The sequence below is a fragment of the Castor canadensis genome, chromosome 11 (genome assembly GCF_047511655.1).
Source record: "Castor canadensis chromosome 11, mCasCan1.hap1v2, whole genome shotgun sequence".
Classification (NCBI taxonomy): Eukaryota; Metazoa; Chordata; class Mammalia; order Rodentia; family Castoridae; genus Castor; species Castor canadensis.
In genome coordinates, this window is record NC_133396.1 from 96,917,906 (window position 1) to 96,945,786 (window position 27,881).

General features: G+C 38.6%; 1 protein-coding gene across 6 annotated transcripts in view; it reads right to left on the reverse strand.

Moving 5' to 3' along the window:
- Nucleotides 1–27,881, reverse strand: part of Pbx1 (PBX homeobox 1) — a 296,763-nt gene that overhangs the window by 37,513 nt on the left and 231,369 nt on the right. For 4 of the 6 annotated variants that reach the window (XM_074047609.1, XM_074047608.1, XM_074047610.1 and 1 more), the window contains 3 exons: nt 27,355–27,514; nt 20,545–20,657; nt 19,138–19,227 (listed from right to left, as the gene is read on the reverse strand). In XM_074047609.1, the coding sequence (XP_073903710.1) occupies nt 19,138–19,227; nt 20,545–20,657; nt 27,355–27,514 (363 nt within the window). The remainder of the gene's footprint in view (nt 1–19,137; nt 19,228–20,544; nt 20,658–27,354; nt 27,515–27,881) is intronic. The other 2 variants (XM_074047612.1, XM_074047611.1) reach the window with 1 other exon arrangement.

The window sequence follows — 27,881 nt, forward strand, 5'->3', positions numbered from 1 at the left end:
TATAAAGTGAGAACATACCAAGAGACACATATGTTGAGGATGAAAAGATGCAATAGGAAAGCCCCTAAGAGTCATCCTCCAATTCAAGATTTCCCAGGAAATTTTCACAATGGTAAATGGTCTGTGTCCAGTCTGGCATGTCTCCAGACCTATTTCTAGCTGCCACCAGAGTGGTCTCTCAAAAATGTAATTGTGATCATGTTACCTCCTGGTTTAAATCTTCAGTGGCTTCCCATTGACCTCAAAATGAGGTTCAGTGTCCTCCTTAAGTCTACAATGTCCTTGATTTTACAATTTCCCAAGCCAACACTCTCATTTAATACCTTAACCATATCAGGCTACTTAGGAATTTCCATAACAGAGCAGTCCTGCTTCGTTTTCCTTGAATACACTGCTCTCATCCAATTACATCCACTAACATTGTGGCCCCTCTTCAAGATGGAACTTAGGTATTCTTGCAGCACTATCTGTTTCCTGGCCATGCTTTTCTCTTACAGGTTCTCCAGTTCTCTGTATGTACCTGATCACAACACCTGTGCCACCATATTGTCCTTTAACATGACTGTCTCACTTCCCAGGCAATGAAAGCAGAGTTGTGGAATTTATCCTTGATTCAAACGTGGCTAGCATAGGACACATCAAAGATTTTGAAAAACACCTCTTGGAGGGACATGGGAAGAAGTAAATAAAAATTTAGTGGAACTATAACATCCATCCTTCATTGAGAAGGGATAGATGGTACCTGGTCCCTGCACTCCACAGTTCAGTTTGATTACATGTTAAAAAAAGCTTTATGTATCTAGAAAACATTCAAAAGACAGAGCAGAAGCAGGGCCAAGTTTCTGGGTAACTTTTGCATCTAGGCAGTAAACTTCTCTTACTAAATTGCTCTCAGAGGACTGGTACTTCATAGTTAATTATAAACAAGAAATTATGATTAATATTTACAATGCTGTGTTTTTAGGGAAAACAGTTAAGAAAGATATTGGATCCTGGCTGTTGTAGTCACAGCTTCCAACATTAGCTCATGAAGACGCATTGTCCACAAGGACCCAGGAGAAGGAAAGTGTCCCACCTGGAATCTGAACAGTCTCCCAGTTCCTGTCTTGGGCATGGCAAGAATTGCAAAAATGAACAGAAAGACTGACTCCCTATCTTTTCACTTTCCAAGGCTGAGACCCACAAGTGGATCTAGTTTCTATCTTTGGATGTGGGAACAAAGTTGGCATAAAGATATGACACCCCACTAAATTTGGATTCTAGATAAACAACAAATTTTTTTTTTTAGTGTACGTATGCCACATGTAATATTTTTACTTGCTAAATCTGTCAGCCTCATCTGGGAATAACATGTACTCTCAGAAGAAATTTTATTCTGGCCTAGTTTGGCAACATAGGTAACTCAGAATCAATTCTGCTACTTGTCTGACTTTGACCTTCTTATCCTTATACTGGAGCTTCTTTATGGCTGACCCCATCTCTACCAAGACTTTGCCTAGTTTCTGCTTAATTTCCTGCAATTTATTGCAGTTCCTTTAAGACTAAGGCAGTGACTTGGAATCTGAATGTTCCTCTGGAATCTCACTCAGCAAATACTACTACCTGTCTTCCACTCTCTCGGAGTTTAGTCATCTGCCTAGATCAAATCCTGCTGCTGGCTCTAGGATTCCTGCTTCCATGATCCCTCTTATTGTCACCAATTACTAGGTCAGACCCTGCTGACTTTACATCAGTATCATACCACATACCTCTCCCAGCAGGCTCCCACCACAGTCCCTTGAGCTCCACAATCTTGCTGTACAGGTCTATAATGTCCAGAGAGATCAGAAATGCAATCAGCCATTCCTGGGAAAGAATAGATACCCTTCCTACAAAGACTTTTGTAGTTTAAGCTGCTGCAAAAACACAATAAGTCTATCATTGCCAAAGTTAGATCCCTTATTACTCTACAGAGAAATCAGGTGGAAGCTTCTTTTGCCTTTGCCTGTCTATCTCCTCTGGTCTCCTGGAACCCATGTCATCTTTTAAGGTCTGGCTTGACAGTCACCTACTCCTTACAGGTTTCTTTAAGGCACACTATCACCCACTTCTCTAGGTTCTAGTACAATTGACTTTCTGAGCCCTCATTTTGAAATTTAACCATGTATACCTTTTATTAATCTTTTAAAATCCCATGTGACCACCATATTCTTTCCATTATAATCACTTAGTTTTTAGTTCTGCAAATACATGTTCAGTGTCTACCTTGTATATTGGATATATAGTGATAGATGAAACAATTTTTTAAAAAAAATCTGTTTTCTACTATCAAGTTCACTGTTTTATAGGAAACACACATTTGGTAAAAATCATTAAAAGAACATATATAGTGTTTAGTTGGTCATAAGCTCTCAGAGAGAATGTGAAGCAAGGATCTTCTGGAATATCTATCTGATGGTGAACAGAAAATGGATAAGAGTGGGCAGAGAGCACCAGAGACAGAAAGAGAAGCCTGTCTACAGTTTCTGAGGAAACCAAAGAGGGCACGAATGAATGGGAGTGTGGGAACACAGTGGTGAGAAAGGGAAGATGGTTTTGAGGAGGAGGAGGACCAATCATGTTTGGACTCAAAGGCCGTAAGGAGGGCTTGCTTTGGTTTTTATCCTCAGTGAGTTGGTAAATCACTCAATAACAAACCATCAGAAGAAAAGAACCATGTCTAACATAGCTGTAGCTCAATAAAGCACTTGAGTTGAACAGATGAATATATATTTTGAAGGCTTCCCTTGTGTTCTGCCCCTGTGAAAACTGGCTCACCTGGCTAATGGAACCCATCACAACTGCAAAGCTATGCAGGAATAAGTAATTTGCTTACTCTGAGTCACAAATATATAACAATATATAACTGTATATAGTCTAGTGTGAACTCATTCCTACTACTCAGGAAGGAAACTAAAACTCAAAAACTAGGATTTGTCAAGGTTAGTCCCCATTATGTACTAGAATCTTTTAGAAGTTTCAGGTTTCAAGGGCTGGGGCTGGGTGACAGTATGTGGTCATCACAAACACAGCATGACCACTACTGACACTCAGGACTGAAGGCAGGTGACTCATGCTTTGACACTCACCTTCAGGGAACCTTTGTGTTGTTGATGCAACAACATATGGACCACAAGAATGCCCTTAGAAAAGTCAGGGGATTCTAACACCTTCTGCTAGCAAGCCACAGCCCAACTCATCAATGTAGGCTTTGAACAAGACATACTCCATCTCTTCAGGGTTATACTTTCAAGGTACCACTATGTCTGTCACCAGTTAGTATGACTTACCTTACTGGCAATGCAAAGTCATGCTCTAAGATCTGTATAGTAAGAGAGTGAATCTCATCCATCTTCATTTGGTCTGAATACGTACTCTCATATTACAAGTCACTACCTCATATTCTATTTGCTGTCCATGGGATGCTGAGTCAAAATCCAAGTGCAAGACTCCACCAGTTTAAGCTCTATCATAGTATGCCATCCTGCCAGCACCCTCACATGGCATGACTGAGTGCACTTGTAGGTCAACTCCCAGGTCATGGTCTGCTTTGGCTCCTCCTTAGTTTTATCCTTTTGTAAATTAATCTGTTGTGAAGGCCCAGAATTAATACTGCTATATAAGGCATGAGAGACACAGAGGATCTCTGTAGTTCACATGGACTGTTAGATAGTGTAAATTTTCAGGTTTACAGAGGATTGCTTTCTTATTTCTGTTAAGAGCACAAACAGGACAGTTATACAAAATGTTGCATGTCCTGTAGATGTATGGGGTCCTCAGCCTAAATTTACAAACAGTAGGTTAAAATTTAAAGTTTGTTTTTATTTAGCTTTTCAAAGGTTATCCTGGCAAAGAAAAATAAGCTCAGCTTGATTCAGCTAAATAGAGGTGTCTTGGTACAGAAAACTCTATTTATATCTGAATAAACATCTTCTATTCACAGAACTATAAAACTCAAAATATACACAACACTTTTACACATCAACATAGTGCTCAAAAACCACACGAATTTCCACATAGCTCTTTATATACAGGTGCAACTAATGTGTGTTCAGAAAGTACTTCTAGATCCTACAGAGTGGATGCATACACACACACTGCTGATATGGGAAAAGAGTAGGTATATAACACAGCAGATCATTAGGATTACTCAAATAGCCAAATCTAGATACCTCAAGCAAAGGGTATTTTGTGTTTTAACTTTCAGTATAAATTATCCTATTGGCTGATCCTATACCGAACTGAATTCTTTATTTCATTTTTATAACCTTTGGTTTTGCTTTGGCTTTGTTGCCAAGACTATTATTTACTAAGGGTACACAGAGAGATTGTACACACATTGCAGTTGATGAACGGTGGCTGCACATGAAGCATACACAGTTAGTGTCTGTGAACATGGTGTAAATCTTGAGGCTATTTGCCATCACACAGGAAGCAAAGCTCTTACTCTTTTCTGACCATCCAAGAGACAGCAATTACCCCAGATTATCAGACCAACAATGACATGCCGCGTAAAGAGAGACACTGAGCCAACTCTACATCCCAAAGACTGGCATATTCAAGTACACTTAGGACATTAATAGCAATTTACGTGCCATCACTGAGACAAAGCCACAAAGGCTTCGTTGGCAGCCTCTTATTTTGAAGCCTATTATTTGTGGGAGTCACAGGCTATAATCACAACAGAAACTTTCAAAACCCTTATCTTCTGTGACGCACCAAATCTATTTCAGAGCCATAATTGCTATGTCACTGGAGAGTTTGCTGCTTAATGCACTCAAATGCCATTTAGTGTTTGCAGGGTCATTACAGCTAACAGAAGGGTAGGGTGGTGGTGGGGAATATGGTGGGAAGCTAGAGGGACAGGAGGCAGACAGAAAATATTGAGGGGAATGTGCTTGGATGGCGTGCTAGCCTCTATTGTATCTAATTTACTTATGGGAGTACATTGTTGTTCAAAAAATTCTACTTACTGATGAAATGAGAGCAAGAATCGAAAACAGTCTACTGAAGAACTCCAAATTCATTGGCTATGACCCTTGATACAGTCAGGGGTGCTAAGGGACTGCCCTCTGTTACTCTAGGATTCTCACCTAAGTGTAAGGAAGGGTGAGTTGTTCAATTTTAATGTTTTTTTTTTCTTTGTAAATAATTAGTTTCAGAAACCTCTGCAATGGAAATCTTCCAGCTATACTAGGGCTGTCTGAAGTCTGTCTTGGCTTTTCTGTAGATGTGCTGTGCTGCTGTAGAATGATGGGAAAGCAGAAGATGGTGAAATGTCTGAGTTCAAGAACCCTGCAGAATATACTGCTGACAGATGGTGAAAGGAGACACAGGAGACCAATACAGCATCCAAAATAAGAGAAAACCCTTACTTGCTTAAAGGAACACTTCCTTGACCCAAGTGTAGCTAAGTTATAAGAAACTTTTTCTTTTTTAAAGGTAGGGGTGTCACATTTTGGGGCTGGCCTTGAGCTGTGATCTGCCAAATCTCTGCCTCTCAAATGGTTGGGATTACAAGCAAGAGCCAGTGTATCTGGTCCATAAGAAAGGTTTTTTAAAAAAAATATATGTAGCTTTTATTTCTTCAACCTGGCTATAAACTGTGCAAGGATTTATTTATTTGGTTTAGGGTACGACTAAGCATAGGGTGAATCTTCAAAAATATTTTTAAATGACCAACATATCTCTAGATTCTTTTAGAAATTTCTAGGTTCTATTTTACATACTTGAGGTTTGTTTTTATAGACCAGAAATGTAGAAAATGTCAAGCTAATTTAGACTGCAGGGCTAATTTTTCTTTTTAAAGATCAACACCATTATCACTACCAATCAAGCTTTCAACCTGAAGAACTTTCCATACAAACAGAATAAGAGTTAGGGTCTTATTCTGAGTTCTCTTTCTCCATTTGGAAACAGAATTTTCTATGTTTCTAAATGTTGGCTAAGTGCAGAACGATTAATGTATTGTGCAAGACTTCTCAGAAATCAATATGAAAAAATGAACATTTCAAGAATACACATAAAAGGCCCATAAACATATGAAAAATGTCCAACCCCACGAGTAATCAAAGATACAAATTAAAATAAAATAATTTACTAAGATGAAAAAGCTGTTAAGACATTGTTATTGAGGGTGTGGGGAAATGAGAACTATCATAAACTTCTAGCAGGAACCATAAGTTAATAGAAACTTCCAGAAGAAAAGTTTACAATACAACACAAAGACCTTAGACTTGCTCATATCCTTTGCTCTAGCAATTCTAGGTCTCGGAATTTATCCAAGGAAATCAGAAATATGCACTGCATTTTCTATACTATGAAGTTTACCATGGTGTTATTAATAATAGTAAGAAACTATGGATTCGACCTATTACAGGTTCCAATGCAGTTATTTAAAGTTTTGTTTGAAAAGTATGTTTAATAATATTGAAAATATTCATAATGTATTTTTAGTAAAATGAGTAGGTTACAAAACAATATGTAACTTTTTTATACCCACGTAAATAACACACTTTCATACAAAATGCTAGAGGGCCACAGGGCAAACAGTGAGAAGTCATTTTAATTTGTGTGATTTTCCTGCATTCTGCAATTTTTCTACATTTGTTTGTAATCAGAAAAAAAGTAACTACAGAGTTTAAACAAAGCAAATGAAGGAAAGTCTACCTCTCACTGGGATCTCAACAGGTGTGGTCAACCTCCAGAGCTTGTTAGAGAGGGGAAGCCAGCAGAGTTTGTGGCCAAACATGGGTTTTAGGAAGAAAGGTTGAGCAAAGTGGAGCTCTGTTCTCAAGAGAAAAAGTTAGCAAGTGATTTTAAAACTCTCTTAAAAATAAAGCAACTGCCTATGAAAACTGTTAGCTGCTTTTCTCTTTCTATGAAAAGTAGGGGGCCGATGGCACAAGGCCAAACACAGACAAGATGGCAAGTTGCTGGAGGATAGGCACTCAGTCTCCTTTCATCTTCTTTGTCTTCTGACCCAGCACAAAACTGGTTACCAATAGATCACAATGAAATGTCTACTGAATAAATACAGGAATGAGTTGAAGGGATGGATTGCAGACCAAGCCCAAGGCCAGAAAGACATCTGCCCCACAGAAAAAGAATGGGGAAGAGAAAGAACAGTGACAGGTATCTGGTTTCTGACTATGCATTCCTAAGAGATTTTTGGCATGAGGCACTGGTGACTATAGGTTATAAGGTATAAATACCAATCTACAGTAAATGAAAAAGAAAAAGAACAATAACAACAAAAAGCCATTCTTTTGTAGGGAAGATGCTCTGTACAACAAAAATATAAAAACACATTGCTTCTGGAGGTTCCAAGCAGACAGAAAATCCAGCCATAACAATCTGGTATAATAACAACAACAACAAAAAAATCCACCAAAGTAAAAAACAAACCAAAATAAACAAAAAACACCATTGATAACAAACTTATCTAAGCTCATTTCAAAATGTATTAATTAAACATCTACTGTATACCAGGCTTGAGCTGAGGGCGGGAACACAAAACTATGATTCTTTTCAGAAATCTCTGGTATAGAGAGCAAGTACAAGTAAGTATGCAAAAAGGACTCCCATTTTAACTCCAGTATATTGTGGAGCATATTCTGGAGGAATTAGGAAGGACTTCCAGAAGACAGGCCTGAGCTAAGTTATAAAAGATGAGTGGGAGCATATGTGTATCAATTGCCATAGGTTCTGGGCTGAGGGGGTCCTGCTGCTCTAACATTTCAACACTGAGGACTGCCTCTAGGAAAGGACAATCTTACTAGGTCAAGGGAGGAAGGGAACGGACATTTCTAGTACCAGGCACTTCAGGAACCATTGGTTCACATTGGTTTCACAAGAAGTGAAAGGAAGCATCAGTCTAGGTACCAAGTAGTTTTCAACAGTAAAAATTATTACATTAGACAAGGAAAGAAAAGTGACATCTGCAGGTCCATATTGCTAGCCTTCACATCTTTTGGGTAATTATTCTAATTCCTGCTTCCCTCCCATAACCCGAACTATGTTGCTTACAGTTTGAAAGTGTTCTAGTTATTTTAATAAACTTGGATTAAGTTAATGCATGTAAAGTACCTAGTACATAGAAGTGTATGAAAAATAATCTTTTCTATCAAAGTATTTGTTACCCTCTTAGATTACTTAAAAATTCCTCAGGTCGCCATCTTAGGTGACTTGCATGTTTAAAGGGTCCTTGCTTCTTCTTCTGGATTCCTGAACAACTCCATTGCCCACCAAACTGCATGCCCTAACCCATCCCCCAAGCCTTTTAGCCAATCAAAGGAGACTGTGAACCTTTGACCTGGACAAACCCCAGGTGAGGGGAAGGTATGACTGTATCAGGGGTATAAGGAGGAGCCACTGTCAAGCCATTTTGTGTTTGTGTGTTTGCTCAGCTGGAGTGAGCACATGCTTGCACCCTCTTGATCAAGAGAAAATTGCCTTGTCAAGATTTTCTGTCTTTTGTGTGTCTGTTTTCGGCACCAGAGGGTTATCAATTCCAACAGAAGGTAGTCAGTAAGTGTTAGCTATTAATATAATTATTAAGTGTCATTTTAGCCTGCTAATTTTCTATCCTTGTTGTTTTTTAGTTGTTCTTTAATTTACTGTTTTATAGGACTTCCTTACTTTATTACTATTTGATCTGTTCTTTTAAAAAATCTTTGTAAGTATCTTCTTGGCTGTTGTTATTTAACTACTCATCCTAGCTTGTTTTATGTTTTTATGGTTCTGTTTAGTACTTGTGTATCTTAATTGCTCTTAACATCCATTTTGTCATTCACATGCAATTTTATCACAATCTTGCCAATTTTAGCCTTCCATTACTTGGTAATTGATTAGTATTCTTTATCTTTCAACCTTTCCATGTTTCTTTTAAAAATTTTTAATTCTTCTATTTTTTATTCATGTTATATTATCCTAATGCCCCCATGCACTTATTCTTTTAATTTATTAAAAATGACAAGTGTACTGGAAGTGTTGCTCAAGTGGTAGAGTGACTGCCTAGCAAGTGCAAAGCACTGAGTACCAATACCATAAAAAAAAAAAAAAGCAAAGTAAAACAAACAAACAAAAATGGTGTTATGTGCCACAAAGACGAGGGACTGCCTTGATAAAAATCCTGGCCTAGTAAAGCCAAGGTGGTTCTTCCTTACCCTTTCTGTTGGTCTGACAGAGATTGTTACTTATGCAGCTATTATTCCCGTTCCTTCAATGCAAATCTTCCACCTTCTAAAGTGGTTAGCACAGGTAAAAATTTTCCTTTCTTCCATTTTACTGTCCTCCAGATTTAAAAAAAAAAAAACTGAAACTACCTCCATTGATAATTTCCTATCTGCATCAGTCTTGCTTTCTAATATAATAAACCACTAAATCACTCTAAGAAGAAATGTTTGATCTGCAATCTCTCTTGTCTCAACTGTATGTCACAGGATCACTGGCTAAGGTGGTTAGCCAAATATCACACAATAGAGATGTAGAGTAGGCATATATGGGGAAGAACTGCCTTCATAATTTTCTAGATTTAACTCTAATGAAAGAAATGACTAGACTTAAGCACATTACATGCTATCTTGAGAGGATATACCTCAGCATAGTGACTGTTTTCCCCCCTTATCATCCAGGTTCCAAATTATTTATCACCAGGCAACATAACAGATTCTCACACAGTAAGGTTCTTGCAATTCTCTCCACTTAGTGTAAGGACTAGGTGCTTAAAGGTCCATGTGGGCAAAGGGAAGGAATGGAGGCTTTGGAATTTGACTGTCTTGAGTCTACACAATGACTCTGTCACTTACTGGCTATTTGATCTTGGGTAAAGTATTTAACTTTTCTAAGCCTTGGTTTCCTTATCCTTAAAAAGACAGAATAGTAGGGATCTCAATACATGTTATGAGTTAGGATTCTTGGTGTAAGATTTTGTGGTAGGTCCAATAAGCTCTTCAACAAGCAGGTAGTGAGTGGTGCTTCTGATTCTTTGCCCCTCCAGAAGAGGGCCCAGAGCACACAGCACTTGTGTTAGATCTCTCTGGAAGCTCTGGGCTCTGCTGAGAGAAGAACCTGCTTCAGAGCTTTGTGCCCTTGCAGAGTGGCCTCTTAGTTGAAGGCTGGACATGGGTTTCACATGCCCATAATCTATCACTTCCCTAAGGAGACCTAAGAACAATTTCAGGCAAGCATGTGATGTTGAAGATATAAAAAGTTAGTGTAAGTTTGAGAGGGCAAGGGAAAATGAACTGAACTTGCAGCTGAAGGGCACTAGAGAAGAAAGGAGAGAAATGGCAAAAGAGGAGAAATGTATCTTAAAAGTGAACAAATTCTGTAATTTTCAGTATCATAGTTCAATGCATATTTAAAAAGATTTTCTTATGAAAAATGTTATAAGTCTGTTTAAAAGTAAGCACGGCAGATCAAACCTAGGGCAAATGTAGAATAAACTATCTTATTTGACTTATGTGGCCTTTCTAGCAGTGCTGGCTCTAAGATAAGAGAGTGAGAACCAAGCTCAGTGAAAGGAGGTGGAGAGGACCTCAAGATTACTTGAAAAAGACCAGGATACTCTGTGGACAGCTATATGCTCTGTTCTTCTTCCTTTTTTTGGTTGGTTTTTGTAAATTATGTAGACATAAGAAAATAGAGGATAACTAAACACAAATGTATTACATTTGTCAAAATTCAGAAAATGTGTTCTTATAATTTGCACATTTAATTATATAAAATTTTGACTCAGAAGTGAAAAAACCTACAACTAAATGTTAGACTAGTTAATGATGAACATACAGTAGTATTTATTTAAGGGAAAATGTACAATTATCTGCAATATACTTTGAAATGCATGGAAAATAAACCAGATTGGATGGATGAAGGATAGAAGGGTGCAGAGTTAAATATTAATGATAGAATTTGGGTGCCAAGTACACCGGTTGCAATGTAAGATTCTTTCAACTTGTTTATGTTTGCAAAATTTCAAAATAAAATATTGGAAAGTTTGAGAAAGGTAGTATCCTAATGCAAAGAAAACAACACTAATTCCTTCTCTTAGGTAAGCCCTAAACAGCATTTAAAGACTACTCACTAGAGCACAGCTTCTCAAACTTAATGTGCTTAGGAATTACCAGGGGATCTGGAAACATTGTAGAATTTAATAGGTCTGGGTGGGACTGAGATTCTACATTGCTCACAAGTTCCCAGGTGACACTATAGAGGAAGCAGGCCACAATTTGCATAGACTAGCAGGGCAAGGTGGAAGGACAGCCAGGCAGAGCCTGCCAGATACAGGTTCTATATCAGGTCTGTGCCTGATATAGAAACTGTACTTCATATAAGCACCAAAGGACTTAGACTTAAAGAAAGGGTTTGAGATGAACTCAAAGACATGTCCTGGTTAAGCCTGAAAATTTATGTCTGTCTGAATTAGTTGAAAATTACTGTAACTAGAAACCATAATAAATATATGTAATTCCACATGTACATTTTAGATCTTCCTCCTTTTTACTGCCTCCTTATAGCATACTGAGTTAACTTCCTACACACAGTTAATTCTTTTCTTTTTTTAAAAAAATTTTGGTGGTACTGGGGTTTGAACTCAGGGCTCTGCTCGCTAAGCAGGCACTCTACACTTGAGCCATGCCTTCAGCCCACCTCCCACCCCCCCTGCTTTTTGTGTTTTTTTTTTTTTTTGAATAGGGTCTCTTTTTTATTTTGCCCAGGCAGGCCTGGATTGTGATCATCTTATTTACGCCTCCTATGCAGCTGGGATGACAGGCACATGCCATCACACTCAGCCTATATGGCTAATTCTTAATAAAGGCTTCTATTTATTTCAGAAAGATGTACTTAAACAGAAAGCATGCTTTTCTCCGTTTGATGTTAGGATGTCTACTCTGTTTTCACAGCAATGGATACACCTCTAATACTACCATGCCACTTTGGGCGGGTGCCAAACAACTGGCAGAGCATCTAGAGTTCTACTATCCAACATGGCACCTACTAGCCATAAGTGGCTATTTAAGTTTAAACTAATTAAAATGAGATAAAATTAAAAATTCATTTTCTTAGTTACACTGGCCACATTTCAAGTGCTCAACAGCCACATTTGCTAATGATTAGCCTACTGGACCATATGAAATGGAACGTCTCATTAGTACAAAGAGTTTAAAAGAATAGCTCTAGAAGGAAAGAATAGCTTTTGGTTAGCCCTGTTAGCTCTCTGTGACTTCATGGAGTTTAAGAACTGTGACCTATTTATGTTTGTGTTACTGGCATGGGATATTTGAAGGTCCTCAATAAATATTTTGAATAAAGCATTTATTCATTTATTTACCCATTCTGTCAAACTGGAGCATATTTAGGTACTTAGAGATCTAAATATTTAATATTTAGAGATGTGGAAAAGAATTTCCCTAGTCTGAAATATAGCCAGAGATTAAGTAGAGGTTTTAAAAATTTACCCAATTTATAACAACAATGTGATTTTCTAAGAAAGAAGCCTAATAGTCTACCTAAAAAACAAACTTGCCTAAGAATGTGGACTTCATTTCCAGAAGGCAAGAAGGGGCAAGGCTAGATTCAGCAAGATGAGGACCACTTTCAGAAATCTATGCCTATGTTTCCGAAACAGAATTAAACTTTGCTTATTTAATTGGTGGACAATTTACTTAAGTCTAGGGGGCCATGTCACTTTCAGGAGCAATTACTAAAACAAACTCCCTTTTTGAGGTTGTGATTTTTCTTCATGGAGCATAAGGAAGCAGAAACTTGAGTCTGGAACAATTTCTCAGGTCTTAGTTTAAGAACAGTACCGTGATGAGGTCAAGTGTGGACCTAGCTGTGTGGGGTGCCGTAAAACACCGATTGTAATGCAAAGAACATGGTAGACAGTGTTAACTCAGGACAGGACACTTTACAACAATACAATTTTTTATTTATGGCTTTGAAGTGTTTCCCCTCCTGCTGCATTTTCTTAGAAATGGAAAAACAACCATTTTTTATAAATAGAATGACATTGGAAGAGATTTTAAACAACATCCAGCTCAATTGTCCTTTTTGGAGGTTAGGAAACTGAGTCCCACTGAGCTGTCCATAGTCATACAGGCAGAAATGAAATATATACACATGAAGAGAGAGAGAGAGAGAGAGGTTTCCAGAAAAGGATGCTTATTCTTGCATTAAATCCATGGTATGTCTATATGGCTGGGGGTGGTACCCTTCTCAAAATATTGTTGGTTAGTCCTGAATTCTTCTCTTCTGCTTTATTATTTAACTTCAAATTCCCTCCTAGACTACATAGTTTATTGGCTTCCTTGCCTTAACCTTCCAAGAACAGGAAATCCAATCTGACACAAAGTGTTAAATGAGACTAAAAAGGTAATTAGGTCTTGACTGGCATTAGGGTTTCACATTATCTCAGGTATATGGTTTCTGCAACTTGACCTGGATGGTACATGGTAGAATCCCATTCCTGAGATCAAAAGTGCTTATGCTTATTGAATGACTAGATGAGTGAATGAATGCATGCATGAATAAGCTATGAGTGATCTGGATATTTTTTAGCTTCTTCAACTGTCATGGCTACAAAAATGCCTTTTTGATCTCAGACACAGTAGATATGGTATTAAGTTTTAAAGGTCTTCCAAGGTAAGAAGAAAAAGCATGAATGAAAGCCAGGTACTTCCTGAAAACTGGAGTCCTCTATTCTTGCTGCCTCCAAACCTGTTAGAGCCTGGCCCAACATGTTCAGACCCCTCCACTCCCCTCAGTCCTCTTTTCCTCTCTAGCCTGGTGCTCTTTACTAGTCCCTTGTCACAGGATCTAAAGGTATTCAAAGGCAACCAGATGAGGAACACACTGGGGCACAATTTAATCCCTTTGAAATTCAAATTTAGTTTGATAAAATAGAATTAAAACTTTGCATATGAATTTAAGTTATTACCCTCACTTCCCTGTTCAACAATTTCACATGTGGCAACATTTTCTTAATACATATTTTAAGTGGAAGGAGGTCTCTCAGAATTAGTTAAAAAAATTAAAATTATGGCATGTGGTCAAGTATTTCTAAGTAAACCGTGTGATATTCAAATGCCTGAAATGCGTTCACTTAAACAGGAAGATATTTTTGTCCTAATGATTTATATTCTATTTATTTACTTAGTAAATGTTCTTTTTTTCCCCTTTACCTAACACAGAAGAAAATCCAAACAAAAACACCGTATAAAGATTTACAAAGATAAAAGTTTCATCTCTATTATTCTGCTACTATAGTTATCACAAAGCCAAAATTAATGAGATTTTACATTATTTTCTTTTTCACCAAAATGTTTGAATAAGCAAAATCTATAGGGGTATCTACATTTAAGACTTGATACAGCAAATTCATTCACTTAACTCACATTTAAAACAATTTCAAATAAGTCATCTCACCCTAAAGGATGCTGCTTTTTGGCTTTTATAATATCTGGGAATACAAAGAGAGGAGTTCCTGTGCATGAGCACCTCCTCCTTCCCATTTAGGTCTTCAAGATGCTATTTGAGAGGAGATGGTGGGGTGGGCTAGAAAGCTACTCAGCTTTCCCTTGAGCTAACAGTGAAAATCAACTATCATATTGTAGAATTCCTGCCTGAAGGGGACTTTCAAGTTTGCTTATCTTGTAAGTTTTACAGATGAAGCTACAACACAGAGAGGTACAATGACTCCTCAAAAGAAAGGTCACAGAAGGATCCAAGTTTACTCATTCCAAATTGCTTCTACCTCCCCTTTGGTTGTCCTGGGAGGCTACACTCTCATACTGGTAGAAAGGGCAATGAGACTCCCAACAGAAACAATGACTTCTCCGCAAAAATGTATTCTTTTGCAGAAATTCTCTTAGGAAAGGAAAATAGGGACTCTTTTAGAATAGAAGGAGTTAAAGGAAACAAAGAGATAATTCAGTAACATCATCACCATAACTTCAGATATTTAATGTTAATTTGAATCTTATTCTTAGAGAATATGCATTAGTCAAAAAGCTTAGAAGGTATCTTTTGTTTTGTTGTCTTTTTTTGAGACAGGGTCTCTCTATGTAGCCCAGGCTGGTCTTGAACTTGTCATCCTCCTACCTCAGCTTCCTGAATGCTGGAGTTACAAAAATGTGCTAACATGCCTGACCTAGAAAACTTTTTTTCAAAAAGGAAGATTTTAGAACATTTCTGGATTTTAAAAGTGATATATTTAAAATTAAAATTACTACTAGATACTTGATAGCTGATACACTAGATGTGGCTAGCAGTTATTAAGACACATTTTTAAATCAAAGACATCCTTTCTTCTCCTACTTGATGTATTCACTCAACGATCATGTTGTAAACATTTTAGGACCATACACATTTGCAGGAGTGAAAGATACAATGACAATTTAGTTACATCATGTATAACACAAGGGAAGTGGGTGTGTGATAAAGCAGGAAGAAAGTGGAAAGAAGGGTTAAGAAGAGGAAAAATTCCAAGGAGGAACTGGGCTTGAGAGAATAAGGATGATTTTGGTAGTGGAATAGGTTGGAGAAGGTGGTTTAATAATTAAAAGACATTGGTGTGGATGGTGTATATAAGTGAACGTAGGGAGAAAGGGAAAGTGTGTAGCTAAAGGTGAGCTAACAACACTGAATGGCTTTCAGAGCTTATTTTGATGGTTGGTGGATGAAGGAAGGACAGGTAAGTGGGAACCAGACTATGCAAAATCCTGAATGTTGGTGCAAGGTTTAAGCTTGCTTAGGCAACAGTATGGCTCACTGGTGATTTCTGAAAAAGGAATGCCAAAATCCAGGGATGTGTGCAGGGGAGAGGGACCTAGACAGCAGAAGTGTTAAGAAGTTATTGCAAAAGTCTAATTAATGGACTATTTCTAGAAGTAGGATAGTGGCAGGGGCAATGGAAAGAAAGACTGTGATAGGTAAGCAATCTTTAAGTATTTCTGATTGACAGAGAAGTAGAAAAATCTCTCTGCATTACTTAGAGCCACTCTAAACCCAGCAAGTATTGTCTATTGTCACGAGAACAGAAATTACTTAAGGAGATATAATTTAACTCTCATGGTGGCAAAGGAAGGGGGTCTTTAGGCTTTATATAACTCTATATCCATCTCAAGAGCATGTCTTTCCATCACAAGAGAGAAAAAAAAAAAAAGTGACACAGGTATCCTAACCTAGCCTCACCAGGAACTACTTACTGTGAAAACTGCTTACCCAAGAGGAGAAAAAGGTCAAATTTGAAAGTTATCATTTATACTGTTTCACACTACATTCATGTGGAACAAATTATGCCTTGCCAAGCCCTCTTCTACTTATTTTCTCATTTTCCCTAAAGCAACCCTTGAGGTATTAAGGGTGAGGATTGCTGGCCCTATTTTCTAGAGAAGAGATTGATGCTTGCCTATGGGTACACAAGTTATTAGGACTGGCATCTCCCTATAGGACTCTTACAACTACAACCTTGCATCCCTACTGCTGTGTGCTCAGTAAGGCAAGTGGTCTGTACTTTATAGGAATTAAAATAGACACTCGTTGGATAAGATATGGGTACTGTGGAAACCCAGCCAGGGGAGTGGATAAAGGCTGCCCAGAAAATGTCCTCCACCAGATGAAACACAACCCAGGCCCAGCTGGGAATTCCATTGCTGCTTTGGGTTTAGGGACTGTTTATTTTTATTTCTTGGCTCAAACCTTTCATTCCTATCCTTGTCTCTTCTTGTTGTCGTCCCCCCACCCCACCCCACCCATTTCTCTCTTTCTCCTGGCAGCCATATTCCTAGTCTGTGCATACACATGCCTCAGCATTGAGTACCACCAACCTAAAAATACATTTCACTAGATCAGCTCAGTCTCCTGCAGGTGGCACAATTTAAAATAGATACCAATGGGACATATCCTATCATGTCCAGTCTTTGATTAGTCTATATATTAAAGACCCAGATATAAAATAACCACAATTAACAGGAAAAAATAATGTAAAATGAGAGACTCTTTCAAGTGGCATTTTCAAGCCCATTTTTGTGGTGGAATTAGGCAATCAGACTTAATTGTCTGCACATGTTTGGTTACACTATTTCAGAAATGATTCCCAGCCCATCAGATGACATCAGAAGGGTCAATGTTGACCCCCCGAGTCTGAGTGCTATTCTTTTCCGTGCTTCCCAGATAGGAAAAAAGGATGCCAAATAGCAAGACTGCCAGACCCACTTCCTGCCAGTCACATGGACTTTCTTCACTTTTATTTTTCAGTTTTCCTGTATTCCCACACACTTATACTTTCCTCACGTTCCTTTCTTCCACTTACAGAGCAAAGCTTCCTTTGGAAAACTCTACCTTATGCCTCAAAAAGATTCAGAAAATGCATAAATGCATGCATAGTTAAAGCCACAAACACAGCGCTACTTCATCCATTGGAATGCAAGCTGAGAATATACTTTCCCACCATGGTATCTTGTATTCCTCTAAGCAGACTTCTCAGCAAGTGAGCCATTAATACAGTAATAGCAGCTAGTATTGTTAGCATAAGCACAGGATGGGAAGAATCACCTTGTTCTGGAGATCTTTCTAGAAAGGGACATGATTGTCCAGGGCATGTTTAATAGGGCTGGTTCTGACACTTTCCTTCCCTCCCAAAGAGGGAGGGATATCATAAAAACTCAGAAGGGATTCTGCCTGATGAAGGTAGAATATAAAGACTTCCTCATGTAAGTGGCCTTCAAAGTCACCAAGACAATCACAATCTGGTAAATGACTCCTACAATAGTCTTACCAAGTTGTTAGCCAGACTGTGCTTGAGTTCTCTAATCATGGGGAATTCTTAACTTCCAAAGGCAGCCAAGGCTGCCTTTTTTGTCGAATTTTGGCTATGAGAAAGGGCCCTCTATTATTGAAGTGAATTTGTTTCTCTGAAACTTCTGTTCAGTGAAGATCATACCCTACAAACTTAATTCCTTTCTTGGAGGGCAGCATGTTAAAACTGCTAGGAACCACCCACATCTTCTCTTATATGGGGTAAGAACTCTTAATTAAAACAACAACAACAACAAAAAAACCAAAAAAACCCTAGTACTTAACTGATGAACTAGTTGGTATTCTCTTGATTCCTCTCAGACTGGCGATAATCGGGTTTGATTTTACTCATACTGAGTTGAGGGGCCATTGCCTCCTTCCTTATAAATATCATGCCTCAATTAGAATAGACTAGGATCACATTAATAAATCAAGCCTACCTTGCCTCCTTCTATACTTAATTTACTTTAATCATAACACATAATAAAAATGATCCCCACCAACCAACCATCGCTCTCAACGATCAGGAGTCAATAGTTCTATGAGAGCCTGGTGTGGCCTCTAAAAGCCCAGAAAATCACCCCTGATCTAAAGAACAGCCTCCTTTTCCAGGCTGCCCTCTTGTCTCAGCTTGCTGTCACCACTGCTGAGATAGCAGACGATTGATCTGAGAAATCAAGTTGGATTGCTGTCCCAAATCTACACTCGGTTCTCCTTGTGTCTGTCTGATCGATTTCACTCTGTGCGACATAGCTTGTCGTTATGAATTTTCATGCTAGCCAGGAGCCGCCAGCGCACCCAAGAACAAGGAGAAGATGGTCTGCTCCCCTCCCTATCCCTCAACATTCTCAGCGTCTGTGTCAATTTTTTTGAATCATCTATTGACAGATTGGAAAAAGGTGTGTTTTTCTTTTTCTTTTTATTAGCCCACAGACCTGGATGCAATGGATTTTGACCATGGGTTTTCCTCCCCAAGTTCCTCGGCCTCAGCTTGTGGTGACATTTCCTACCACTGTTGTACTAGGTGTCACCTGTTTAGCAGCTCCTCTCAGCTGAACACATGTGGCCGCAGGTGCCATGCAAACACTGATTGTCTCTGACAGCCCTAGACGCCAGCTGCCTGCATGAAGCCTGCCCAATCACCACTTTTTTTGTGGATAGGATGCTGCCGATGGCATGACTGATACAGAAACAAGAAACTAGGTGACCGGAAAGCTAAGACAAGTCCTACTAAGCGGCATTCTGGGCCCTATGGCTTTGAAATAATTGGTAGTGAAAGAATAAAAACAAAGGGTGGGGGGAGCCTTGTTTTCTTACACTGATGCCCTGCGGACTGTACATCTGACTGGCTGCGAGTCCGTCACTGTATCCTCCTGTCTGGCTGATAACATGGCGAAGGGTATCCACCTAAACAGAGGAACAACAACAGAGACGGAATTAGTCAGAGAGACACAGGGAAGGGGAAGCAGCTCATCACTGTCTTACAGGCTACCATTGGGCCATGCCGAATAAATACAATCATTTTGGAGTCTTCTTGGGGAAGAATCCATTACGAGGAGGCTGGGACTTTCCCTAAATACCAAACCCAAGATCAGATCTGAGTTCAGTAAGCAAGACAATAAAATGGGGAAAGAAAACTGGATTCCCAACATTGAAATTGTGACTTGTTATTTCACAACACTACATGAGAAGGGAGGGGCTAGGGTCACCAAAGGGGCTGGAGCTTTGAAAGAGGATGAAGAAACGTTCCCTTCTCCCCACTTTTCTTCCCTATAGATCATCCCATACAGCTTGTCCTCTGCTGGCTATCCTACAAAAGTGAAGGTTGTGTTTAGGGGATACTTGGACAGCCATCTTGCAGAGAAAATAGAATGTGACTAAAATCTGGCTTTGTTTGAGGACTTAAATGATCGCCCATTGCTAGTTACGTGACCAAAATCTGACCATATTGCCTCAAATTTGTTTTCAGGCAATGTTTCCTGAGCAAGGTGCTGAATCACTGGTTGTCTATTCCAGACATGGAATGCTTTCTGATCCATACACAGAGTTGGATACCGGATTGAAATGGTTATGATTCTGACCCACACATATGACTTTACCTTCTCACATCACACTTCATGCTGAGACAGTAGGATGGCTTCCTGAGGTGTCATGGAGGCGACCGTTTACTAAGGAACACTGGAACTTTACACATGACTTGATTTTTGCTTCCCAATGTGGACTTATAGTTATCACCAGAAACAAGTCTGTTGACCTCAACTATGACTAAGAAGTGTGATGTTTTTAAGGCTTAGAATAAAACATGAGATACTGATACTAACACATTAGCCTACTAATAAATTACTTTCTTACTTTGCAAATTTTGAGCATGGAAAACCAACAAATGAGGGGAGATCTGAAAATGGAGACAATGGCCTGAGTCCTCCTTCTTTCCCTTTAGTAACTAGAGAACATGCTGGCTCCACATGCTGGATATGCCTTGGTCACCTTGCCCTGTACTTGCTGCTCTTCTCCTGCCCTCCTAGTGTGACTGACAAGCCAGAGCCAAATGCATTCACAAAGTGTGGACAAGTTTCCCCATGGCAATGGTTGTCTTTGTTTTATTTTCGCTTAGTTTGGTTGTTCTCTCTCTCTCTCTCTCTGTACAGGAGCAGAAAGCCAATACGACTGAGGGCTCTTGGATGCTAATGCATTCACCTGGCAGCATATTGGCTGGGTCCCTACCTGTGATTGCACGTTGGCTCCAACCTGGGCCCCTTGGTAAGAATCCCCATTGAGTGACTGCACGCTCATGAACAAATCTCCAGAGTTTGACATGTTAAAAGAACTGGAAGAACCTGGAAAGGAAAGAGTGAGGCACCTGAATCACAGAAAGGAAAAGGCTCAACCCCGCATCTAACAGCCAAGAGGAGGAATGACATGCAAAGCAACCCCCCAAATCAAAACCAAAATAAAAACAACATCCACAGAGTCTGGTTAGTAGCATGAAGAACAGAGCAAGCAACAAAAGGTGCATCTTGTGGGTGTTATGTGAAGCCACACCTTAGGGTAGGTTGTCAATAGGATTGCTTTCTCTTAGCAACTTTAAGTGGAGAAAGAGAACTTTTATTCTCTCAACTTAGTTTATGTAGGGTACCTCCTTCATGCCTCTAAAATTCTAGGGTTGGCCAGGGCACATGATGGAGAATATATTGATGGAGATCAATGATAGTTCTGCCACCATAATGAAGCACCTGAACTATTCAACTGGATTCTAATGATGCCATTACTGAACCCCTCTACTCATACAGGGAGCAGTACCTGGGAAAGAAGTGCATAGAGGCAGCGTCACACACTAGGGCTGGCCCTGGTGAGTGAGTCTACTGGCACTTCTGATTTCTAGAAAGAAGAGAAAGTTCATTCTGGGTGGCAAATGGCCCAGGAAACCATGAAGACTGAAAGAAAATATGAGACTGATCTATACTTCCCTGCTACTTGCCAGGATGGAGGAGGATAAAGCAGAACAATGGGTCAGGAACTCTCAAGCATGCATGAAATATGAAATGCTGGTATTAATAATAGCAACAATTTAAAAAGTGGGTCTCTAGATGTGTAGTTAGCCATTGGTTTTCACCTCCCAGAGATGGAGACTCTATTCATATTTAGCCTTTAGATCCATCCTGGCACCACCCAGGTTCCATGGGCTCCACTGTAATAAGCCTCGCCCAAGCTCAGCCTGAACACAAGGACTTGCAAAAGCTAATAGTGCTCTGAAGTCATCGTGCAGCTCAGCGCATTAGGAAAGAAAGCTCAACGTGCAAAGTTTGGTTAAAATATGACGTTAGCCTGGAAAAGGAGAGACCTTAGGGACCCAGGTCAGTTGCACTCTGTGACTTCTAACACTAGATTGCTTCAACGGCGCTCTTGCCCTCATATTCTAAGACAGCCATCACCAGTGTGGAATTGCCCAACAATGATTCACTCATGTCTTAGCTCTGATGCCTTTTTTCTCTTCTCCCATGACAGGGATTTTAGCTCTCCTAGGAAGTTGTCCTGTCTACATGAAGAGCTGCAGCTAAGCAGAGATGGCCATTTCTTTCCTTCATAGAAGAAGCACTTAACGATGCATTCTAAACTCAGTCATTATGCTCTTTGCTTGACTAGCCATAGTGTCATCATACCTCAAAGGCAAAAGTCATGTAGAGGAATCAGATGATTTACAAACTTGAGGATAATCCTCATTAAGAAATATCTCCATTCTGTGGGATTTGCATCCACATGCAAGAAGCAAGCTGGTTATATTACTACATCAACTGATCCTCCATCTATCTCTTGTTTCACTCCTGCATTGCCAGGGCAAAGAATATGCTTTGTTCAGGAGGTGGGGAATGATCTAGCATAACCAAAGGACTATGTCTCATCTGGCACACACTTCTCTGTTTAGAATTAGAAAAGTTCTTAGCAAAACAGGAATACAATCTGACCAGGTGTGGCTTGCACTTAGTCAGTGACAGGCTTTGACCTGTAATGTCCATCCATTAATATAGTACATTATCTTTGAGCTCATCCCCCTCAACCTATGAATGAAGCTGCGTGAAGCATGGATTCCACTCTTGTGTTGCATAGATAACACCTGGGTCTTTATATGAATTATATCTCCTTCAAATCTGGTTGGTAATCACAGAGATATAACCTAAATTATAAAAGCCAGTGCAGTAAGTGTCACATAAATGCTCACATTCAGATGTCATCAGAACCAAGAACCCAAATTATAACCATTTTTATGTCATCAGTCTTCCCACGTGCCCCATTCCCAAGAGGGTTGAGTTTGAGACTCTGGTATATTATTTCTCTCTCTCTCTCACTCAAATACCATGTAATAGACACACATGCTGTGTGCTTGGCTGGTGATTTATTGGAAATCAGCACACAAACGGTGCCATGGGAGAAACCCCCAATGGGTTACACAGATGCCAAGTAACATGGCGTCTGTGGAACCATAAAGGCATGGAATGTGCCATTTTCAAGATACACACTGCAATTGACATAGATGATTTAAAAAATATATGTGCATAGATAAATTGTAAATATGTCTGGTTGCCTAATGTACACAGAGATAAATATGCGCATATAAATGTACTTCATGTACAAATGCATTTGTATCAGGGCAGTAATTGCAGAAATACTCCCTTGTGCTCTTGGCTGTGCTGTTTCAGCATTTCATTGTTTCTACACCCATGTACAACACTGTTATGGCTTCTGACTCTCTGACAAGTATCTAGAGGCAGTGATTGCGCTGAAGGAAGAGACCAGGTGCCACTAATACCACCATAAAGCAGACAGAAATCTGCACAAAAATCTAACGAAGGAGAGGAGACCATGTTCTTCATACAGCTCTGGAAGTGGAAAGAACTTATCATGGGATGGATAGCCTCCTATGAAGTACCAAGTTCCTCATCAGGAAGTGAATGGCTCTCTTAGAGGTGCTGTGGAATTCCCAAAGAGCTGATGCAGAGTTGCCCGGTGTGCTGAGATCATTCAGGAAACTTGCCTGCATGCTGTTACAGAGTTTTCAGCCATGGCTAGAAGCACATTTCAAGATGTGCTTGTTAGTTGAAAGGTTCTGAACTTAACTTAGGAATGGAGGCAAGTGGCTCATTTAAACTGCCACACAGTTATCTGGGGGCATGTACAGAGTTATATCTGCACTCAACTAGATAGAAAAGAAACCATGGATCATCTGTGATTTTAATGCATTTGCTCAGACAAATGTTACTATGTGGACATGTATTAACATCCATTTTCATAAGATGATTTCCTGAAGATTGTATTTCTACTCTAAAAAGTCTTTGGAGACTTAAATTTGTTTAGGAAAAAAAAAAATTCAAACAAACAAAAAGCAACACACACACAATTAACACTGTAATTCAAAAAATGAAATAAAGATAAAATTTAAACCTACAACAGGGTTTCTCAACCTTGCCACTAAAGCCAGTGGGGGAACATCTTATGCATCGTAGCCAGATCCTATCTCTACCCACTAATGCCGGTAATACCCTCCCTCCAAAATTGTGACAACTGAAAACATCTCCATATATCACCATATCTTCTGGGGTACAAATTCACCCCTTGTTGAGATTTTTGAGAACTAATATCCTAGAACAAGAATAGATTTTACCTCTTTCTCTTAAGAAACTCAGGTGTTTCCAAGTACTAGCTAAATTTTTCTTGATGAGAAGTATGTGTAAGTTTTATGAAATAGCTGCATGGCAAATATTGCCTCAATTTCTGTAGTTTAGAAATCAAGGTTTCAGGTAGATAAAGCAGTCAGCCTGATTACATTGGATTCCCATACCACTGGGAGGCACAAAGGACAGACTCTCTTTAGTAGATATAAACTTAATTATGTCTCTCACTCTTCCAAAAAAGAGTCCTGTTTTTTTTCTAAAGCCCTAATTCTTGCTTTCATAATCTCACTAAAAACAGGAAATTGAGAGGTTATAATTCCAGGTCTCTCCAATGAATTGTTGCCTTGTTTTTTATTGTTTGCTCATTTATTCATATGTGCATACATTTTTTGGGCCATCTATACCCCCAACCCCCTTGCTTCTGGACAGAACCTGTTCTGCCCTCTCCAATTTTGTTGAAGAGAAGACATAAGCGATAATAAGAAGGACATGGTGTTTTTGCTAGTTGAGATAAAGATAGCTATACAGAGAGATTCCTAGCATTGCTTCCATGCACATGTGTATTACAACCCGAATTGGTTCATCTCTACCTGATCTCTTCACTACTTGCCTGTCATCTTCCCATAGTGGCCTCTGTCAGTTTAAGATTAATTTATTCACTCCTCTACACTGGGCATGTCAAATACTTTCAAGTTTTGGGTTTCTTACCTTTCCCTATTCCTCCTGTACCACCTTGTTTTTTTTCTACAATTGATTCAACTGGTCCCCATTTTTGCCCTGCTTTCACAACTTAATTTTTTCTCCTTCCTTCTATTCTTCCCCTTTGCTCTATCCACTTTGCCCAATTTTGGTGGGGTAAACACTGTAGCATGCTATATATCTCTAAATGCTTACTAATGCCTCAAAGGTCCCAGCCCTAAGTTATTTTTATGAATTCTAGTTAAGGAAAAAGAGATAAAGTATATATTCAACAAATGGGAATATGTAGAAGTGTTCTAAGTAAAGATACTGAGGTGCTGATCCCACACAGAAGCAACTTCAGGGAAGAGTTTATTTGCAAAGCATTTTCCTTGCAGTAGAAATGAGTGTCTATACTTAGTAAAGCTTCTAGAAAGAATTTCTGCTTCAGTGTTAAGGAAATAAAAAGTTCCTGGGTCCTAGAACTTTGCACTTCAAACTCTACCAAAATATATTCTCATATGTTAACCTGTCATTTAAAACTTATTTCAGTTATTATTTCCTTTGAAAATTTTGAAGAGCCAGTGTACAATGTAATAAACACTCTCTGTAAAAGTCTGAACATCTATCACTCCATCTATGCAATGATTTGGGTAAAGAAAATATAGAATAGATCATTTATAACCTTTGTTGTTAACATTTATTTTTTAAAATTCTATACTATTGCACATGTACAGTAGTATTTTCTTTGGTCTCTACTTTGGAAAAAAGCACTATGAAGGAGTTCCTTTGCATATTATTCTCAACAACTTAGGCACAACTCGAAGGCTTAGCTCAAATTTTCCATAATAACTTACTTTGTGCTGAGTGTAGTCACATGAAGATTAAGCAACCAGAAAAATTCATTAGAAAACTGTAATCATGGACTGACGTTCCATAAGAGCCAACATAATTCTTAAACACAAAGTAGGGGGTTAAAATGCTTACTTTTCTCTTTTTAAGGGCTTTAGGAAAGAATAAATGGTTACGGATTTAGTAATGAAGGGAGTCCACAGGGCCATTCTAAGAACGAGTCATAAATCATGCTAAGCCATCTGTGATGCAGATATATCAGGGACAGGGAAAAAGTCATTTTGATATCTGTTTTGCATTATGATAACCTTTGCAGGAGTGTTGAGTGCATTTTTGCTAATGTTGACAGAATTGTACTTCTTCCAAAGAGACAAGTGAAAATGTCTGCCTAGCAGTGCAGTTCAAATTGTGTTGCTGGGTCTGAAATGCTTAATAATTGACCAGATGGGGAAGGAGGGAACTCTCTGGTTATTGAACCTGTTAGCCTTGATTTTTTGTCAATCCCATCATGATGATGGGAGGAAGAAAACAAACAAACAAACAAACAAACAAACAAAAATTGTACAGAGTAAATCTGTTCCTCATAGTAACCCAATATGTGGGACTAGGAAAACTAAAACCAGATCAATCAAATTCTGTATTGTCTTACCATATCCATGTTTACAAAACCTGGGCCACTCTTCACACATGATTCCATTTAAACAAAAGAAGGTCAAGAGAATACAGACTAGTGATTTGGAGAACCTTATGCTAACAAATGAGAAGTTCAGAGAAGATATCAGTGAATGGAGCCCTAAGTGACTCCAATACCAAGCTACCATAAACTAGAAAGGTAACATATTTTAGTGAAGGAACAAGCTTTGAAAAGGGCCAAAGATACCACACACTCTACAAAGTGTTACTATTTTGTTGGTGTCATCAATTTTCAAAGATGTGTAGTCTATATCCAAAATCAATGCATCTTGCTCATTACGGAGAAGTACCATAATATGATACCAAAGTTTCTTAATAAAGAAATAATCTGTTTTATTCTTAAACTCCTCACCCAATTATTAACATGTCTTCCATAGCATACAAATGCTAAGGTTATTTTTTATGCATTACTGACTTTTTTAACACGGGAAATTCAGAACCCAAAGTCCAGGGCACACCCAAAAAACATACTATGTTAGCCTAAATTCTGAAATGAGTGACACAGTACATACTCACTAAAATAAACCTAGAACATAGCACATGGCTACTATAACATAAAAACTAGAATATAAAAAATTTGAATTAAAACCCGGCAATTTTCTTTGCAGTTTACATAAAGAAAACCAACAAATAAAATGATAAAGAATAGTAACTATAAACAATAATCAGAAAAATTGTAGCTTGACTATGCAGACCAAAGTTTGCTAATGAGATATGTGCTAGAAGAGTAAACATTACTATACAGAATAGATTGTGTGGTGGGAACACCAAAATAGATGAGGATAAAAACTTGACATTAAAAAGTTCAAATAAAAGAACTCCAAGGAACTATTTCTAAATATTAAATCTAACAATTTATTGGACTCTCTGAATTTAGCAATTTCATCAAACTAAACAATGTATCTTTATCTCAACTTAAAAAAAAGCCTCAATGTAAACCTCCAGACGACCCCATCTTGTGAAGAGTATAACACATTGCTTTTTGGATATGAAAGGAAAACCCCAAAGTGACATCGACAACAAAGAAGATAATTAGACACATAAATCAACCAATCAAAAACCTAAGAATTCAAAGAAAACTTCAGTGTAGGAAAAGGAAGTACAAAAATGGAGGACAATCCCCCAGATCAAAGAAGAAACTAACCCGCTGAGTTGGGAGTGGAGGGTGAGTTAGCTTGGCTTCCATGGGCTGACACATTGGTGGCAGTGACAGCCGTTTTGGCAGCATAAATATTGGCTTCCTCTTGAAATTTACCTATGTTCTTCTTGTACCGGATTCGCTTATTTCCAAACCAGTTTGATACCTAGAGCAGTTTAAGAGAAGGTGAGAAAGTTAACATTTCATCTTTCAGAAACATTGCAGGAGAAGAGTAAGCTAAGTGGTCTAATCCTTTTTATAAGTTGTGCAACATCAATGAAAAGATCTGAAGCAAGAGCTTCAAAAAGCAGCAACTACATAAAACGAGATTTCCTTAATAGAACTATTTAGTAAAAGCACAGTGATAAAAGTTTTCCCATACAGGATCTGCTTACTTAAGCTAGGATTCTTAGAGCCAGCATCTTAAATTTGCTTACATCTTAATTTATGGCACTAAAATAAACATATCAGGAGAAATTCCTGTTTCTTATCAATGCTAATGTTGACTTTGCATAATCAAAATACACAGGCCT